The following is a 19193-nucleotide window of genomic DNA, read 5'->3' as shown; positions in this document are numbered from 1 at the left end:
TTTGCTTTTATTTAGTTACTGTCTCTCTGTTATTGACTTACTATCAGTCATCGTGGCAGAGTGAAGATGAGAAGCTGGAACTTCCTCGCGGGGATTTTAGAGCTGGTGCATATCCATTCCACTTCCATAGGAAAAATCTGGCTCACCATTGTCTTCATCTTTAGGATGCTTCCCCTTATAGCTGCAGTTGAGCATGTGTGGCTCAATGAGCATGCTGACTTTCTCTCCAATACCAAGCAGCCTGTGTGCAGTAGATCCACTACTGGGTGCTGCAGACCATGTCCTCTCCCTCTCTGGTTTCCATGGGGCACACTCTTGATGGGCTCTGGATACTAGAGAAGGGATGGCAGAAGAATAAAGCTCCCCTCACTCCAACCGGTCGCTGCAGACGGCTGCCCCCTCCCTGAGACTGGTTCTGCTGCAGGTTTCTTCCTGTTAAAAGGGAGTTTTAGAGCTCAGGATACAGCTTCCTCCAACTACAAAACGTTAGTGGTAACAGAAGCAACAAACGAATCTCAGATCTGCAAATCTAAAAATCATTACAGGACACAGCGGTCCAGCCTATAAATCCGCTTCTTTTACATTGTGAAACTTTACACCAGCTGATTTATTTTATTTAGTAAATTTAGACATGTCTGCACTGGGTAGACATAGGTGAGCTGTGACAACAGTGCTTTGGCTGTTTTATTCATTTAAACCCTCCTCTACCAGTCGTTTAATTTGTGCATTGCCACAAAACATCTTGTTAAACAGAAGAACATCAGATTGGAAGTTTTCTAATGTAATTTCAGGTTTCACAGCATCTGGACTGGATTTTAAATCTCAAATGACACATTACTATAAGCACTTATCTGAACAAAAACAATACTGTCAGTTTTCTTCGCCCGTTTCATAGTTTTGGTTTTTGTATGCACTTGGAGAAATAGGTTTTTAAGTGTGGAAGAAAGCCTAATGTGCTCTGGTCCCCAAGGTCTTTGTGCTTGGTGTTTGTTTTTTTAATGTGTTTTATATCTGGTTTCTTTCAGCGGGTGATTGAGGATGTGTGTTAATGAGCCTACAAAGCTGTAAATGACCACAGTAACTCTGTTGCATTACAGAACTCACTGATTGTTTGCTGTAAATAAATTGATTAAAATTGAAAAAACAAACAAACAAACCAAAAAACACACCAAAAAAAACAGTGATTACAAGGCCATGTTTTATTTTAGATGTGATATATTTCTGTGCACCTACACCAGATTTTTGTAAATAACACACACATACATTGAGCAGTGTGTGTCCTCTTAACAAGACAGGAAAGTAAAACAAACAGCTTAATGACTGCTATCTATTACTAACCCACTCGTCATGTTGAAAGTCAGTTTCTACTATAAAGCTATACTAAAGACTAAATAAACCAAAAAAACCCAACACTTATATACATTCATGTACAAAATAAGTTAAATCAAAAGTAGTAAAGTAGAAACTGAGATTTACAAAAAAGACAAAACAGCAACATAAAAATGTTTAGTTTTCACCTAAGTGTGTTTTCTCGCCTTCAATTTTTAAAGTGATAGCAACATAGAAACAAAATGCTGTTGGGGTCTAGTTAGCTGTGCCTCCATCTTCAGGTACAGATTCATAACGCTGGAGCTAGAGAGACAGAGAAGAAAAAAAACCCAAACATCTACATTAGTCGAGTTTACAAGCCTTTCAGGAGCTCCTTGTGTCCATGCAGACTGTCAGATAAAAAATAAATAAATACACACTGTTACAGACAGGTATCAAAAAGCATCATGGCAGACAACACACTGGCCCACGAGAAGCGATACAACACTCATACCAGAAGCCTCGGAATAGAGCTGTACCACGACAAAGGTAGGACGTGGTACATGATTGAGGTTTGCTTCTTTTGTCCTTACTAGTCTGGACACACTATGCCCTACATCATAACAAAATTACCAGACAGTCACAAGGAGTTTTTGAGCAAATTCCTTTTCATTGCACTCCAAGAGATTATGTGATTGGTATCGGAAAGAATGTATGGAAAAGTTATGCATGATCCCAATTTTTCCAGCAAAACAGTTTCACAAATATGAAGTTAAATATTGAAAACAAACAACAAACTGGGAGGCATCAACTGCATGTTTTCAGGAAAGTATCACTCGTTTACTTTTGTAACGCTGGTTAAAACTTGTTAATGCTTCAATCGAACACACTGCTCCAAGGTCATGGGGTCATTTTGTCTCTCTGTCTCATTTCAAGTTATGTTGGATATGTTGCGCTACGTTTGTGCATGTTAAAGTTTGTACTCTGAACTTTAGAATATTTGAAGACTAAAAGGTCTATTTTTGTGTTGTATTAACTTATGTACTGATGAATTGTGAAATCATTGCACAACATGTTTTTGCTTTTTATTTCAACTTGTGGTATCTTGGCATTGATTTATTCTGGCCAGCTGTAGGACACCATGTCTTCTTTGCATTCTGTGTCTAATTATAATGACTGTGCTTCAAAAATCTTAAAATCTAAATGAGGTTTAAAAAAAAAAGAAGAAGAAAAAAGAAGTCTTCTTTTTACAAACCACTGGAGGCTTACCTTTGCTTTAAGCTCTTTATTTTCCCCTGCCAAGCGTGCACACTTTTGCCTGAGATTAATCACCTCCTGTTGCAGAGCCTCAGCATCTTCTGAAGTCTGCCCAACTACACCGAGTTGCTGCTTGACAAATCTGGTAGAAGGAGCCAGTTAAAGAATCTACAGCGAGTGTAATTTCTGTTCAGACTTGTAGCTGGGAGGGAAAATATCAGCTGAAGGTTCACCTCAACACACAGATCATAATGTTGCAGGCTCATAATGTTCAGAATCAGCTTGTGCGATTAGAAGGATACTCCAAAGCATTGTTGGGCTTTTCTTGTTGTTCATAAAGCGACACTAGAACTGAAGACCAGGAGGGGAAGGGAAAAAAAAAAGTTAAACTTTCTACTTATCACTGACTGTCAGTAAATACGTGGATGGACTTAGTTCTGTTTACTTGATCTCTGATAACATAATTCGTGAGTTAAATGGCAAATTTGGACTGTTTACTCAAGCAAAGTCCTTGTACTGTGCACTTACGTTAACTCAAATTATAATCTAATGAATTTGAGAAGTTCGGCACCATTTCTTACAGTGAAAAACAAGTCAAAAATTCTTAATAGGTGGAAAAACCTGCAAAAAATGTATGTTTGATATCTTACATTCTCTATCAACATTACATTAGCTATCAATCCATGTAATTAAGATGTGTTTACTAAAAAGCCTGACACTGGTGAAAAGGTTTTCGACGTTATGATTTTCCCTCAAGGCTACTTGGTGTCAGATAATAATTTGCAGCGCTGTCAAAAGAGGGTCTAGCTTTCAGTTATGCTCTGTAATACTTTGCGAATAGCTCCCAAAGCTAGTATAATGACTTTAACAGAAAAGAAATGCACCATACCACTAGTTAGACTGTCAACAACACCAGCTTTCTCCAAGTATCTCCTAAACTGTTCCCTCTTGGGGTCTGGACCCTGCTGGAGGAAGAAAAATAAGACATTTTGTTACCAGCTAATCATAAAGTACCTTTAAGCTGTCACGTCTTGCCTATTAGAGTGGGCCAATATGATTAAGAGTGTCCTCACTATTTGTAATTTCCTCGTATTTAATGCCCTGCACTTCAAAGGTGCAATAAAAAAAAAAAAAACGTATAATTTGTAGCCGTAGCTAGTTTATTTACGTTCTCCAAACTCTGTTTACCCACAAACATTTGCAGACCCCCATCACCGAGAAAGCCCAAATAGAAGCCGTCACAGGTGCGATGGCGACCTCCTGATGAGCCTCCCTCCCTGCTAACATTAGCTTAGCTAGCTTGAAACACAGGACATGAAGCGGGTTCTTAAAAACAGCAGCGTAAAATGAATACAATGACAGCACACGCGCTTACTTTATAATGTGCCATAGTAATGTCGGTTAGAAAACTGCCCTTTTTCGTGTAGACAGCTCCTATATTTAGCGATCCGCTTAAAATGGGAGCACCTAACTTTGAGAAACAGGTACACCGCCGGCCGGGTCGGTAAAAGTTTACTTTCGTTTATCTTCTTCGCTCAACCAACTGCTCCACAGAGTCAAAGCTGCATTCAGGAGCTCCTCGGGAATATAAGAACGTGCAAAGGTTCCTCGTCACGAAACCAGTGATAAATTCTTACATATCTCCATTTCTGTTGTTTGTCCTCTTTTACAAAGCACTTAAAATTGCACTCTTAGGACATTCTGCGATTGGAGGGCAAATATTGCGTCAAAACTGCTAAACAAAACAACAACAAAATAATATCATTATGTGTTTAGGAATAATAATAAATAATAAACCATCAAAAAATTAGATGTGTCCAGCTCAGGCAGTTTTTATACAGATACACTAGGTACACCTTTTTAAGAGTTATTGTAGTTGCCGTATGCTATGCGGCATTGCATAGGCAATATAATTTACACAACAATGGATTTATTTACTCAACATGGATTATTTAATCTGTCCTGCAATTGCGGAAAGAAATAATTCCTACATTTCAGAAGGCTCCTGAAAGCCTTTGCTTCACTGTAGCAGGCGCCTGCTTCCATCTGCTGGTAACAACACAGAATAACACCATAACCGCTCACTCTCTGTTTGGTTCGTCTTCATTAAATGTTCCCTTTTAACCCAATATCATTTGTGACTATTATTTTAGTCCACAAAAAATACTCTAGGTGGTTTAAAATAGCTCATTTAAAAAAAATGAAAGGTTTTATTTTCTCCTCTTTCGAGCGACAGTTCACAAAACAAGTCCGAGTACTAGTCAGGTGACAGTGGTGAACCTCATTAAAGTGGCAGGCTGCTCGACCAATCACGTGTCGAATTGTAACCCAAGCAGCGAATCAGAATCAAAGGGCGGGACTAAATGGTGAGTTTTTTTCAGGGCGAGAGGAAATCCTAAGGAAATGTGCGGGATCACGCTCTGCGTTTCCAAGTAGCTCAGGCGTTATTGACAAACTATCTCCATCGGGTGACGTTACTTCATGGTGCCTACCAACGGCCCGCTACAAACAAACAACTAACCGACAAAGTAAACGGGGGGAATAAGGGGGGAAGCGACCGTGCTTAGGACAAAATGTCGATTCAGTACGAGGTGGAACAGCTGTCTGACAGCTACGGGGTTGCGGACTCGTTTCCCAAAGATTTCGGTTATGGTGAAGAGGAGGCCGACATCGAGGACAGCCCGGCACCGTCCGACAGCAAACCCAGGATCCTGCTTATGGGCCTGAGGAGAAGCGGCAAATCGTCGATACAGAAGGTAGGCGGAGATGTTAAATTGTTAGCCTTCCGAGGCGAGCGCCGCCTGCCTCAGCCTCACGCGAGTATAAACGGGACGTTAGCCAAAATAGCTACCGAGTTGGGTTAGCATGTCGCGAGCGATGACGGTTATCAGTCAGCTGACAGCGTGCTCATCTGCGTAAGAATTGAAGAAATAATAATAACAATCATAGTCATAATAAAGAAAAAATTGTAGAAAGCTAATGGTCACTTGGTTATCTGTGTGAACTAACGCCGGTGTGTCCGCAGGAGTGAATTATTAACCAGCTGAACAGAGGCGCTCGGTGCATCTTTAATGGTGCGTGTGTACATGCAGCATGTGACTGTTTGGTTAACTTATCCGACATGCAAACAAAAAACAGAAAAGAAAGTCTATGTCAGTCCCACCCAACTGTGCGGTATAGATTTGGAGCGTGCCTTTCACATGACATCAGAGCGACCACACCTTTAAGTCTGCAAGCCATAACACTTTTTAAATCAGTACAGCACGTGCAAGGCCTCTTTACCTGAGTCGTACCCATTTTATCTAAATAAGAAAGAGGGAGAAAAATTTTTTTTTGTTCGGCCGCTACTTACCCCCCTCCAGTAACTGCCCCTGTGCATGATGGACTATTCAGACGCTCCCACACTCCCAAAAATCAGGAGCAGCCAGGACTCCAGTATGCTCAAGGAAATTAAGCCCGCCGTATAGTGACACAGCTCCTTGTTAGGTGATGACCTCCGTAGCTGCTCTGAGATTGCTATGACCAGCGGCACCTGTGTTTTCACCTGAATTCCTAATTATTAATTTCATGAGCAGTTTTGGCCTTCCATTAAAGCATATTAATGAGTGTCTATAAAATGTTTTTAAAAAGTGACGTTTAATTTGCTTAAGTTTGAAATGCATTTTTGATTTTTTTTTTTTGATTTTTTAAAAATGGCCAAAGATAATCATCATCCATAGATTTAAGTAACACAGACTTTTTGCTAGCTAAATGCAGGGAAACGCCACCCTCACCCCACAAAGTAAAACCCTGTATGAGTGTAGATGACATTTAATATGAAGGCAAAACCTCTGTCAGCTTTGGTGACTGCTGTAAGCCTGAAGCCAAAAAAAGTTGATATTACAAGTTATGGCGGAGGCAACAAGCCACCAACACCTGTGGAAACTTTGCAGTTGTTGGCAAAGGGGGAAGGCACGTTCGGAGGCAGTGAGAGAGAAGGAAAAGCAGGAGTGTGGATAACAGAGAAGGGACTTGTGGATATTGTGGGTTGGTGCTAGGGATTGGCTCAGGCGGAGGCAGATGACTTGCTGTGTTGATCCCTCATAGGAGGGCTGATGTTTATCCAAGGTAGCAAATCCTTTTCGTGACGTCGAAAGTGCTGGAAAGAAAAAAGAAAAGGTTTGTTTCCTTAAAAGAAAACAGGAAAAAAAGTTTTTAAAAAAGTTAATATATGTAAAGAATAATAATTTTTTTAAAAAAGTTCATTACTAGTAATCCAGTTAACTACAACATAATTAAAAATAGGCACAGTATAAGGCGGAATGATAAGATTCTTTAAAAAAGTCCAGAAACTGAGTCTCAGTTAATTTTGTTAATTCCCCAAAGTATGGAATTGTAACTGTAAATAATCAAATGACCACAACCACCTGTCATGCAGCAAACCCTCAAGGCTGGTTCCACTTTTTCTAGTTTTTTTTTCTTTTTCTAGTCTTTATTTCATATTTCATCTATAGGCCGCTCACAATATGTTTCTTGGCCTGCCACTTTCAGTGTTGTTGCACTGTTGTTTAATAATAGATTAGATGTAGTTGAGCCTTCTATGATATTTTATTATTTATGTTCAAATCCAAGGGGGAAGTAAGAAAAGGCTGAATATAGCTTGACGTGCTGCAAACCTAACCTACAGAAAGTGCATGGAGAAACTTTCTTGTGAAGAATCACACTTCTGTGCCAGTGCATATATGTGCACTTGCACTGCGTTTGCTATAATCCATACACCCTCAAGTCAAAGATTAACATTTCGATGTAAGCTGCCAACTGGGCCCGAGAAACATGTGATTTGGATTTTTTGCTGGTTCATCGGCCAGTGACCTCAGTGGACGACACATTGATTTAAAATGCCAGCAGGGGAGCAAATACTCCTACCACATCACACGTCCACTACATCTCATTTTCTACCCTTTACCGTATTTGTTAAGCCTTCCTCTCATTAATTGTTAACTTCAGTTCAATGTACAGCAGCCACTTTACTATCCGCAGCGTGAAAAGCTGAAAAATGCTGACGAGAATGACGTGTTGCAATGGATCTGAGTCTGCAGTGTTTTGCCCTTTTCCCTCTTGTTCTACATGTGATGTCTGGATGATATCCTTGTGCTAGAGTAACACTATAAAGCAAATTACAGCACTGTTGTCATAATCTTTCACATGACTGCAATATTTTAATAATGGGATTATGGATCAGCCATTTGTAAACCACAAGTGAAGAAAACCTTACACGTGTCTTCACACATACAAATGTACAGTCATCGGACTTAAAACGTTGCTGGATGACTTCAAGTCTGTTTAAATTCACACCTGCAACAAAAGTTAACAAGGTTATTATACTGAAAAAAATTATTTACACATCTGTTAGACCCCCTCTTTATGGCCACCTCCTCAAACTCTTCCGTGAGGACAACCATCTCAGTTTAAACATGTCAAATCTCCATGAATCTGCCCAGGGTCTCCTTTTGGTGGGACATACCTGAAATGACTCGTCTAGGAGCAACAAGGCATCTTAGTCAGATTCTCAAATCACCAAAGTCCCTTCTTTCAGTGTGGAGGAGTACCAGCTCGTATGCGAGCCCCTTCCAAATTACCTAGCTCCCCAGTTTTTATTGAAGTATTTATTTAATATAAAAAATAAAAACTAGACTTTAGAAATAAAGAATTGTAATAAAATAATAAAACGAAATTGATATCCAACACTCTTGATTTAAGAAAAACATACTTGTTATGTCAGTGGCAGTTAAGAATTGATTGCAGTATTGAACATTTGAAGAAGCGCATGTTTGTCTAGTGACTACAATGATTAGCGCAGTGTCCTCTGTCCCCAGTATTTCCAATAAATAAAGATGAAGTAACAAGAACAGACGGACGTCTTTGCATTTTTTCCCAGCAGCTAGTGTCAGAATTACCACAGATTTGTGGTCACTGCTATATTAAAGTTTCAGTGACCCTCTTACAAAAGTGCAATTTCTCATAATCCCTCTGTTTGCTGAGTGTCATCATATACCAGTTTTCCCCACTAAATTTAATTAATGTAAATCCGGTTCCTCACTTTAGACTCTGTTTGTATTTATTCAACTGAAACATGGCATCAATTTTCATTTCAGGTGGTATTTCACAAAATGTCTCCCAATGAGACCTTGTTTCTGGAGAGCACCAACAAGATCTACAAGGACGACATCTCCAGTAGCTCTTTTGTCAACTTCCAGATCTGGGACTTCCCCGGCCAGGTCGACTTCTTTGACCCCACCTTCGACTACGAGATGATCTTCAGAGGAACCGGGGCTCTGATATTTGTTATTGATGCTCAGGTGAAGAGAAAAAAAAAAAAAGAGGAAGAATTGTTTGATAAGATAAAGTGTAGAAGTGCAAAATCAGACCGCTTTCAGAATCACGACCACTTACATTTTTATTAAGATGAAACTGTACAGAAGAAGAAAACAGGCATTCAAGTATACACCCATTTCAGCACTGAAGAATGAGCTGGGTGATGAACAGCCAGAGTGGCTTGAATAAAAGACAATTACATGCCACGGCTTTTATGCCTGCGCTGTCCACATGACTCTGAGTGCTTTCAAGAAGTAATCTCAGCTGCGATATAAGCCACAGCTCATCTGATTGCATGGCTTTATTTGTGCTCAAGGTGCATCAGATTCAATTTGCTTCAGCAGTTGGTCACACAGTGATATGAGAGGAGAGCTGTTTTCCTTTTGCTGTTTTGGGAGGCGAGGCAGAGGTGCATTTCCTCAAACCTCACTTTAAACTGATGAGAATGTACTCCTCCATGTTATCTGGAGTGACAACTAATAATTATGTTGGGCTTAGCTCACAAGACTGTCATTCTCACTTCTTTAAGAAGCAGCACATCTTGATTTTCCTGTTTATATTACTGTGATAACTTTTTTTTTTTTTTTTTTTTTGAAGGACGTTGGATATTATATACACTCTTACTACATTAAAATATTTTCTCATAATGTTTTTAAGGTTAAAAAAAAAAGCAGATTATGGATGTAGTATTCTGTAAGAATAAAGCAGCATGGTAGTATTAAAATTGTTAAATATTCTATGCTACATGTTGTTTCTGGTTTTGTGTCCAGAACAGAAGATTATAGGAAAATGCTTTAAATCTCGTTTTAGATTCACTTTGTGAACATGCCTGTTTTTGTGTCATCTTCTTTGTTATAGGATGATTATGTGGAGGCTCTGAGTAGGCTTCATCTCACTGTGTCACGGGCCTACAGGGTCAATCCAGAGATAAACTTCGAGGTGTTTATCCACAAAGTTGACGGCTTGTCAGACGATCACAAGATCGAAACCCAAAGAGACATCCATCAGAGAGCCAATGATGATCTGGTAGATGCCAGTTTAGAGAAGCTGCATCTCAGGTACGATTAACTTGTGATTATTTTAATCATCTGTAAAAGCCAGAAGAAGGCGGGGGGGGAGACATCCATCCTGTTTTATATTTGATTTGCAGCAAACAAAGTTTCACACACTCAATAATGCAATACAATAACTCTACTGTTTAACAGATTTAACTAATCAAGAAAACAAGCCACAGCTTAAATGGCCATTAATAAGTTGGTACAGCAGTTAATCGCTTACCCCAAATCTCTCAGACAAAGCATAGTCTCTCAACAAAACTAGCTTTATTCAAGACAGTTTTAACACCCGTAATCACGTTGTCGTAAACAGACACGAGTAAACACAAGTCAGTGCAGACACAAAAAGACAACCTCACTGACTGGTAATGACACATGAGATTGAGAGATGTTTTAAGCTCTTCCACAAAAGTTTTATATGGTGGAAACTTGGCCCCACTCATCCTATTTGATAAACATGGTTTAAGAGTATGGTATAAAATAGTTTAAAAATAGTTTTTGGGTTTTTTTTGGTAAAGTGCTCTTGCTTCAATCAGAGTGGCTTTTTGTTTGTTTTTCCCTTTTTCAATAATTGCAGTAGAAAAGCCATTGGGATGGTTGTTTTTATTAATGTCATTTGGTAATTGGTGTTGTTGCTAATAATAAGGCCTAAAAGTAGCTTCTGTTTCCATCTTTACATATCCAGTAGTCTGTGTCTTCAACATTGTCTGCATAGTTTTAGTGTTCCTGTGAGATTCCTCTTTGACCTCTTAATGAAGCAACAGTGGCCTCTGCTACTGCTATCAGAGCTGTTGTGATTAAGGCTCCAAAGGGCAGAAAAACCTGAGATGCAGAAAGAAAGCCAAAGTACACATCTGCTGTTTGGTTCATCTTTGTGTGCACATAGCACACCATGGTTTGTTGTTTTCTGACATAAATGCTAAAAGTTTTAACTTTTATATAGCCTGAGGACTAAATATGTTAATTTAGTCTTTAGATTGAAGAAATGATCTTAAATTTTGTCATAGAATGCAATTAATACTTTGCCATTTAGCACAATGGATGTCATGGCTTCAGTTTTTTAAAATCCTTTATTTGGTTTGTTTTGATGTGTGGTTGGTGTCAAAAATTCACCATCATAGTAAATTCATCTTGTGAAGCCTCAAGTTACTTGTTTTGGCTATACTCATCCTACCATTTTGAAACAAGAGGAGGTAAAAGTAACTAAACAAACATAGACATTTGATACTTTAAGTACTTCTGCTTTTGATTCTAATAGGGACCATCATATGTGTTTGTCTAGTCTCGTCTAACTCTAACCCCCAAAGAGTTTCCCAGTCTTGTTCTCTAAAACCTAAAGAATTATGGGTCTGATCAACTGGTCCCGTAATGGAATTGACACCCTGCTAAGCTTGGGAGAGCCCGATTGTCCTGCGGAGACGTTTGCTGCCGGATACTCGATGGTCGGTTGCGTCATGTGTCTGGCGACACTCTCGATGGAGGACAATGAACAACATCTACCAATTTGGAACCATGATAACAGAGTTCGGGCTGATTGGAGCTGGCTTTGACCTGGCTTATCGAAGAACAAGAAGCGGCTACAGCTGTACAAAATCCCATAAGGCTGGCCGATTTGATAGACGATTGGCAGGGCTGTGAGTACTCAGACTGTGTTTTGAACGCAATATGGATAAGATCTTGGAGAAGCTCATGGCTCTGCAATATGGATAACATCTTGGAGAAGAACAACGGGAATTGACAGAACTGGTGACCAGTGATGGACATTAGACCAACTTTAAAAATTGGATGCAGTTGTTCGCACTAAACCCAAACATTCACAATCTTCACTCATGCGGCCCCCCAGGCGCCAGCTGAAGGCTTGCCAAAGTTGAAGCTGATTGGAACAACAAATTCTTCCCATGATAACAGGATTGTTGACGGAACTCTTTGTCCCTCCTTCAAGGCCACCTGGGTCCACTGGAGACTGTTGACTGACGCTTAACCGGGCGTGGTGACGCTTTCTCTCAGCTGAACACAGGATACGCACACACACACGAAACACGTACACTGATACGCCCTCACTATCACCCTCCCTACCCCGGATCCAACGCCTCCTCCCATGCTTACCTCCCATCCGATGTGGACACCGGATCAGCTGGGGGCGCAATCGAAGATTGCAGCGGTCCCAGATTAGCTGTACACACTGGAATACTCTCCCATGTTGCTTGTCTGTGTTTATTGTGCTATGGTGTGTTGATATCTGTGCATTCCTGTATTATCCTTTGTGTTACACATTTCAATGTTTTTGGGTTTTTTTTTTTTCCCTTGCTACCTAGCCTGACCTGTCTCCCCAATGTGATGTTTGTGTATCGTATGTACGGTTGGCAAGGTCTGTCATCTCGGTTGTGGGCAACTGCAACTGACAAATAAAGGCTATCTCATCTCTCATCATCATCATCATTTACAAAGTGAACAATATGTTGTATTCATTAAGATTTGAAAGTAGTGTTTAAGACTAAACTTGTCAGGAAAGGGTTCACTTTGGTCATAGATCTGTGGAGGTGAATAGACATTTTGTCAGACAGTATAAAAATGTAGTGCAACTTCTTAATTTGAAAAGTAAAGTCAAGGCCAAAGTGTCTTAGACATGCATTGTTTCTAATGGCTACCACATGATTCATTTTTGTGATATTTTCTAGAGTCAAACTAGTCCAGAATTACTAGATACTGAAATTTATGTTGCAGCTCTAATAAGATGAGTTAACGTTAATTGCAGCCTTTGCTCCGACACACTGTATAGGAAGTCTAAATGTGTTGTGTAGCACATTAAACAGACTGTCGGGGTTGAGCCTGGGCAGCTCTGCAGCAGCTTTACTGTTGATTTTTAGGACTGTGTTGGCACACTGTGGGGTGTTTTATGTGGAGTGAGATTGTTGTTTATTCCGGTTAGACAGCCTGAGCGGTCCTGGATATATAGTGGATCTCTGCCTTCTGCCTCTGGTGCTTTCTTCACCGTAATACATTGTGAAGTTGAGCTCCTGCCAAGTGTATGCAGACACTTCCATTTGGCTCACACCACTGTTTTCTCAGACACAAACTTTTTATTTATACATCTCACTAACCAATGTCTATAAGTCATGTGTGCCTAGTTTTCAGCAGTCATATGAAGACTGTTTTTTTTTTTTTTTGTTTGTTTTTTTTTTATTTGTTGGGGTTTTTTTTGCCAAGTTAGCATTAAGTTTTTATCCTTGTGCTTTTGTCTGAATCAGGCTTTAATGCTTTGATTCACATCTCTTTTCTACAATTCTGCAACTGTTTGTCATGTGATCTTGTGACTCTATGTATTTTTACCTGGTTTCATATGCATTTTGAGGAAGTGAGAAGTGTTTCCTACTTGTAACCGCTTATATGCTTCCTTTTTTTTTTCTTCATCATTCAGCTTTTACTTGACGAGTATTTATGACCACTCAATCTTTGAAGCCTTCAGCAAAGTGGTGCAGAAGCTCATCCCACAGCTCCCCACCTTGGAGAACCTCCTAAATATCTTCATTTCTGTAAGCACACAAAAACCAACCCTTTATGCATAAGAATTCTCTTGCAACTTTGTCACTGATGGAGTGATTTATGTGTGACAGCGTTCATGGCGTGAGTCATTGCCAGCACGGAAGCCACATTAGTGTTGGCAGTTCCTCCACTGTCCTTACAGCCTTTTCTGAAGATGTTTGTGATCTTCAGTTGTAATGCTACTTTGTCCCACACTGGTAGTAGTAGTCGCTCTGTAACTTTTAACTGTTTTATCTCAGGGTATGACTTTTGAGTGGAGAACTGTTTCTTCCTTACATGTACTAACTGGTTTGGTAAGATTTACTGTATGAAGGCAGTCCATTCAGTAAACAAGTTCATATTTAGTTTGCCAAGTTTATTTTGGATGAGGTTTGGCTAACTAACAGGCATTTGCCTCTTTACTTATATGAAAAACATGTAAACAAAATGCTCCAAAGTTATTGTAAATTTAAATTGGCAGCATCTTCAAAACAGCTTTAATACCTTTTTTTGCCTTTTAAAAAAATAAAATAAAATAAATGCAGGATTTATTTTACAGTTGTATTAGACTGCATCAGTTTAAGTTTGTTGTGTTATAAGTTGACAGTTGTCTTCACATGTAAAGCTTTAAGTATAAAGCATTGACTTTAGCTTGCTCTTATGACACATTGTCTTCATACCTAAGTTACTGTGGGATCTGATTGTGTATATATGTTATAATACACGATAAAGTGACGAAAAAAGCCACAACTTGCTCATTTCCCATTCATTTTGTATTCATAATGTTCTCATAAATATATAAATTTTTTTTAAAACATTTATTCTCATGACATTTCAGAGTCGGCTCATTTTCTTTGCTTTATATTATTTATTATTATAACTATTTCAGGCTTTTAGACCATTTTAAAAAAACTTTTGAATTTTACAGCCTGATCATACACAAATCAAAAATCAGATTTTTGTTTTGTTTTTTGTTTGTTTTTTTTGTTTGTTTGTTTTTGCAGCCTTTGTAAAAAAACAAACTAACTAAGTTAGTTTATTCTCTCAGTAAGGGATCTGCTACCAGACATTAATTGTAACAGGAAGTAGCTTCCTGTTTCTTTACCATATTACACTTTTTGACTGCCTCTTTCTTCTGTCTGTCCTTTGTTTGTCTGTCTTCTTGTTGGTAACAGAATTCAGGGATAGAGAAGGCCTTTCTGTTTGACGTGGTCAGTAAGATCTACATCGCCACAGACAGCTCTCCTGTGGACATGCAGTCCTATGAACTGTGCTGTGATATGATTGATGTGGTTATCGATGTCTCCTGCATCTATGGGTGAGTTTTGTGCTTTAGTGATGCACCAAAAGAGGTCAGAGTTGAGTAATGAGTGCTCCATGATTTGATAAAACATAATTTTGGTCAGTGGTGTCTATAAAGTTAATTTTATATTAACTTTCTGTATTCATTTGCATAATAATAACTGCCATCATATTTGCTTGAGTCTTTTGAAATCTTTTAAGCCTTTAAGAGACGGAGTTCACCCACGTGCTGTCTGAGGGTGCTTTCATTGAAGCACGACTTAATTTATGCACAATTAATAACCTCATAGACAAGCTGCAGTTTATTTCCCATTTCCTCTGTGAATGTTACAGTGTTTTGTTGTGTTTCACTAGTCTGAAGGAGGATGGCAGCGGCAGTGCCTATGACAAGGAGTCCATGGCCATCATCAAGCTCAACAACACCACTGTGCTGTACCTGAAAGAGGTCACCAAGTTCCTGGCCCTTGTCTGCATCCTGCGAGAAGAGAGCTTCGAGCGCAAAGGTAAGCTGTCAGATGACCTGTGATCCTCTGCTGCTCACTTGGCTTAATTTGGTTAATGGTTTTGGCTTGTGTCAAATGTCTTCATGTTTTCTTTCACTTTGTTTATCAGTGCAGTAATAGTGTGTGTCTGCATGTGTACAGATGGAGTGAAATTTGTAAACCTGGATGTTATCATGCACTGAAGTACATTACACAGAAAGATAGCAAAAGTTGGGAGTGATAAAAGGAAGCAGTAATTGACTTTCAAGCTCCAAAAACAGGAGATCCACCACTTACAATTAATTTAAATAGCAACATGAGCTATCTGCAGTTTGTTCCCCCATGTTATGGAGAGTGTAGGAGAGTGGGTTTATTGTGATACTTGTGTGTCTCCTTGAGAATTCAACACAGTCGATGAATTCTTAAGTGAAATTAAAAGTTTGCCCTATCACAAACTTTAAGCTAAAGCTGTTGTGCTAAAGGAAAAAGATATCAATTTGTATTTGAGACCCTGATCATTTAATAGCATGTTAGCCCTGGATCAGTTTTTGTATTCAAACAAGCTATGGGATATACTATGAACGACCTTCAACATAGCTGGGCTTTCTTTGCATTAGCTGGCTGGACAAAGCCTAAACCTCAGGATGTCACATTATGGTTGTGGGCTTTCTCTGCCTGTCTCAGGGTGCTTCAGGTTCTGTGAGTGTCACCTACTCTGATGAGACGTTATCAGATGATATTAAAATGCTGATAAGAATCTATAAGGAACATAAAAAATCTAACATTAAAATGCAGTACCGCAGCAAACGAGATGAGATTAATGCTGCACAAAATCACTAATCTTGGGATTTAGTGCACAGTCTTAAAATAAACAATTCCAGTTTATTTATTTTAATTCTTAGAGCACTCTCAATACTGCTGTTTATTTCTAATGTGATGGCTGCACAATAGAGCAGAAATTTTAAACATTAAAAGGTTACTGTTCCATAGCCTAACAAAGGACACATGGGAATAAGTTAAATTCAGTTTACTGATCGCATAGGTGTTCTTTTTGTTTGTTCTGTGTGCTAATTGTTAAAATCCAGACAGCAGTATAAAATATAAAAACACTTTTACATTTTCTGCATCACCAAAAGGAATGATGAGTTAGTTACACTAACTCAAAATTCAGTGAATTTTGAGTTAGTGTAACATTTACTCAACAAGTCCACATATAAAATGTTCCATTAGCATTACCACCCCTTTTCTCATGATCCTCACCCCAATCCTGCATAGAACTCCAGACGGAGGGCGATTCATAGTGATTTTACATTTTATTCAATTTCCAAAAAACTGTACCAACAGCTGTCACGTTCTCACAAAGCTTCGTGCTGATGGTCTTGTATCCAGCCGTGCAGCTTGTCATGTCCTTCGACAGGTCTTTGGTCTTGCCCATGGTGGTGGAGAGTGTGGATTTTTTGTTAATATTCTCTCCCTCGTCATCAAAATATAACTACCATTTAAAAAATTAGTGCCAGTTCATTTCATTGGAAGTGCGCAAACAGTCATTGGACTGATCAGTTGTTTAATAACATAGTATTTTGTTTTTCGCTTTCACAGGACTAATAGACTACAACTTCCACTGTTTCCGGAAGGCTATCCATGAAGTCTTCGAGGTGGGAGTTTCCACTCCGCGTTCAGCTGGTCCACAGGCAATGGGCTCACCCTGCTCCAAGGCTGTTGCACTCAATGGCACACCACGCAACACCATCTAGCTGCTGATGCAAAATTAAAAAAACAAAAAGATGCAACAAGAAGGAAGAGGAAAGGAAAGATTAGGAAGGGCTCGGGAGCCTGTAGAGAAAAGACTACAAAACTGGGGCTCACCAGCGCACCAGTCACTATCCCATGCTCCCAGCACTTAAAGCACTGAGAAATGCCTCAAGCCAAGAGTGTGGGAGCAGCAGTGGAGCACAGAGGGGTCAGGCCAAGATGGACGATTGAAGGGAAATTCAGGCATCAGGTAAATGCAAAGCACTGTGTTAGCTTTGAGGAAGCCGAGAGACTAAACTGCACCTGAACAGGAAAAGGTTCAGGATCTTTCTTTGGAGTTCTTAAAGCAGTCAAAGGCTGTGATAATTAGCTGCTGTTTCCTCTGTATGAACAATGTGATGTGGGGGAATAAAACCCTCTGTTATAACCTCTTCATATGGACAAACTGTCAGTTTGGAGGCTTCTGTCTCGTGATGAACCCACCCCGACCACTTCTGTGCTGAAAAAGACGATGGACGCAAACTGCTGGTCCAAACCCACACATGTTCAGAGATGGCCTTATGTAGATAAAGCTTGACTGTAGTGCAAGCTTTTTCTCTCACCACCATTCACCTCACCTTACCTGAATGCTGCCCAAAACTTGCTTTTGGTTTGATTTGTGAAGGGAAAATAAGGTTTTGTGAGCAGACTAAAAAGGGATTGTGTTGTCCAGTTAGTGTGTGTGAGAGTGTGCGTGAGAAAGGTTTTGATTAAATCCCAGGCGCGTTATTGTGAAGGAACTGTTAAGTTACAACAGTTTAGCATGATTAAACTCCTTTCATTCAGTGAAAACTCTTCTGTGCTCGTGCTCCACTGAGGAACAGCTTCTGATTGACTTTATGATGAATAGAAAAAGGAGTTTACTGGAAATTTGGACATACACATTGCAAAATCACTGCCACCATGAATGAATAGGAGCCAGTTACACTATGCCACAATTTAAGAAAAAAATTAATTAAATTTGTTAAGTATGAGTGAGGTGCAAGGTTGATGAACAGGTCAAGAAACCAGATGGACTCACGGTTTGGGATTGTCAGACTGGTTGCAGCATGCTTGCATGCTTTTTCACTCAGTCACAGTCCCGCCAAAAATGATTAACCCATGTAGCAACCTGATTTAGTTTAGTCCTGATGGGCGGGAGTCACAAGAGCAAATCATTACTCCAAGCATGCATACATCAGTGTGTTTTTTTTTTTTTTTTCAGTTGAATTGTTCTCAACCAAAACATTGCTTCTTGTTTTGAAAAGGGGAGAGTGGAAATGGAATTAACAAAGAAAATCAAACTGCTAAAGTAGGAGAAAAAGACCAAATTTTATCATAATCGCCATTAAAATGAAATGCACTGTTCATGTCTGTATGTTTGTGTTTGCTTCTGTCAGGACTGAGAGGTAAAAGCTCGTACCGGTTGCACCTAAAGATCGGGAATTTGACTCAGGAACCAGGATTACCACATTATCTAGCTAACTTTTCTGAGTAAAACCAAGTTCTAGCTTTGAAGGTGCCCCCGGTTTTATTCAGCAAAGTTATTCAGGTAATTCTGGTGCTCCTTGAAACTGGCCCGAGAAGTTGTTTCATTAGTCACCTGAGAATAAGTCGCCGCTTCATTGTTGCACATCAGAACTGTGGTGGATGATTGATTTCATGTAATGTGATGCTATACTGTGTGAAATAAATGAAAATTTAAAGTGTGTTCTTGTGCTTTTATTAGTTCGTTGACTAAGAGATATTTGAGAAACTTGCCACACGTGCGGAAATGTCTGCATTCTGTTTGACAACCCTTTCTTCACTATCTAATGCAAAAGTGCAAACAAACACAAGATGGTGCTGCAGGACCATCAAAGTCTCCTCTCCACTATTATGATATCCAGTTTTCTCTTTGCCAAGACCAATAAGTCTTTTTCATACTTGTTAAAAATACAGAAAGTGTGCATCCATTGCTTCACCTGTGCGGTGAATTATACAGCCTGTTAAATGTCACCAGCGTCTATAACAACAACGAGAACTGCTGCTTCGTTTATTGGTTCTGCATTATGAGCATGACAATAGAATAAATTGGATTACTCAGTATTGAGGAAACACAGGTGTTTACTCGCATCCGATTTCTAAAAAAAAAAGGCATCTT

At 39.4% G+C, this 19193-nt stretch overlaps 2 protein-coding genes across 3 annotated transcripts; one reads left to right on the top strand and one right to left on the bottom strand.

Annotated features, from left to right (window-relative positions):
• Nucleotides 1-1184: 1184 nt before the first annotated feature.
• LOC102784540 (c-Myc-binding protein-like) lies at nt 1185-4143 on the bottom strand. 2 transcript variants are annotated; one of them, XM_006791701.3, is made up of 5 exons: nt 3941-4143; nt 3455-3527; nt 2868-2916; nt 2578-2707; nt 1185-1632 (listed from the first exon to the last, which is right to left on the bottom strand). In XM_006791701.3, exons 1-5 carry the CDS (start codon nt 3953-3955, stop codon nt 1585-1587), a joined length of 315 nt encoding a protein of 104 aa, XP_006791764.1. In that variant the 5' UTR covers nt 3956-4143; the 3' UTR covers nt 1185-1584. The 2 variants fall into 2 exon arrangements, with proteins under 2 accessions (XP_006791764.1, XP_006791763.1); XM_006791700.3 differs by having other exon boundaries at nt 3455-3530; nt 3941-4141.
• A 798-nt stretch (nt 4144-4941) lies between these two features.
• Nucleotides 4942-18759, top strand: rragca (Ras-related GTP binding Ca). Its single transcript, XM_006791702.3, has 7 exons — nt 4942-5321; nt 8700-8903; nt 9778-9977; nt 13393-13507; nt 14672-14814; nt 15153-15301; nt 16880-18759. The coding sequence occupies exons 1-7, from the start codon at nt 5139-5141 to the stop codon at nt 17032-17034; spliced, it is 1149 nt and encodes a 382-aa protein (XP_006791765.1). The 5' UTR covers nt 4942-5138; the 3' UTR covers nt 17035-18759.
• Nucleotides 18760-19193: the final 434 nt, after the last annotated feature.

Source organism: Neolamprologus brichardi, chromosome 11, assembly GCF_056152115.1.
Source record: "Neolamprologus brichardi isolate AB-2024 chromosome 11, ASM5615211v1, whole genome shotgun sequence".
In the NCBI taxonomy this organism is placed as follows: Eukaryota; Metazoa; Chordata; class Actinopteri; order Cichliformes; family Cichlidae; genus Neolamprologus; species Neolamprologus brichardi.
The sequence above is the reverse complement of the archived record's forward strand: the minus strand, read 5'-3'. Positions and strand labels throughout refer to the sequence as shown.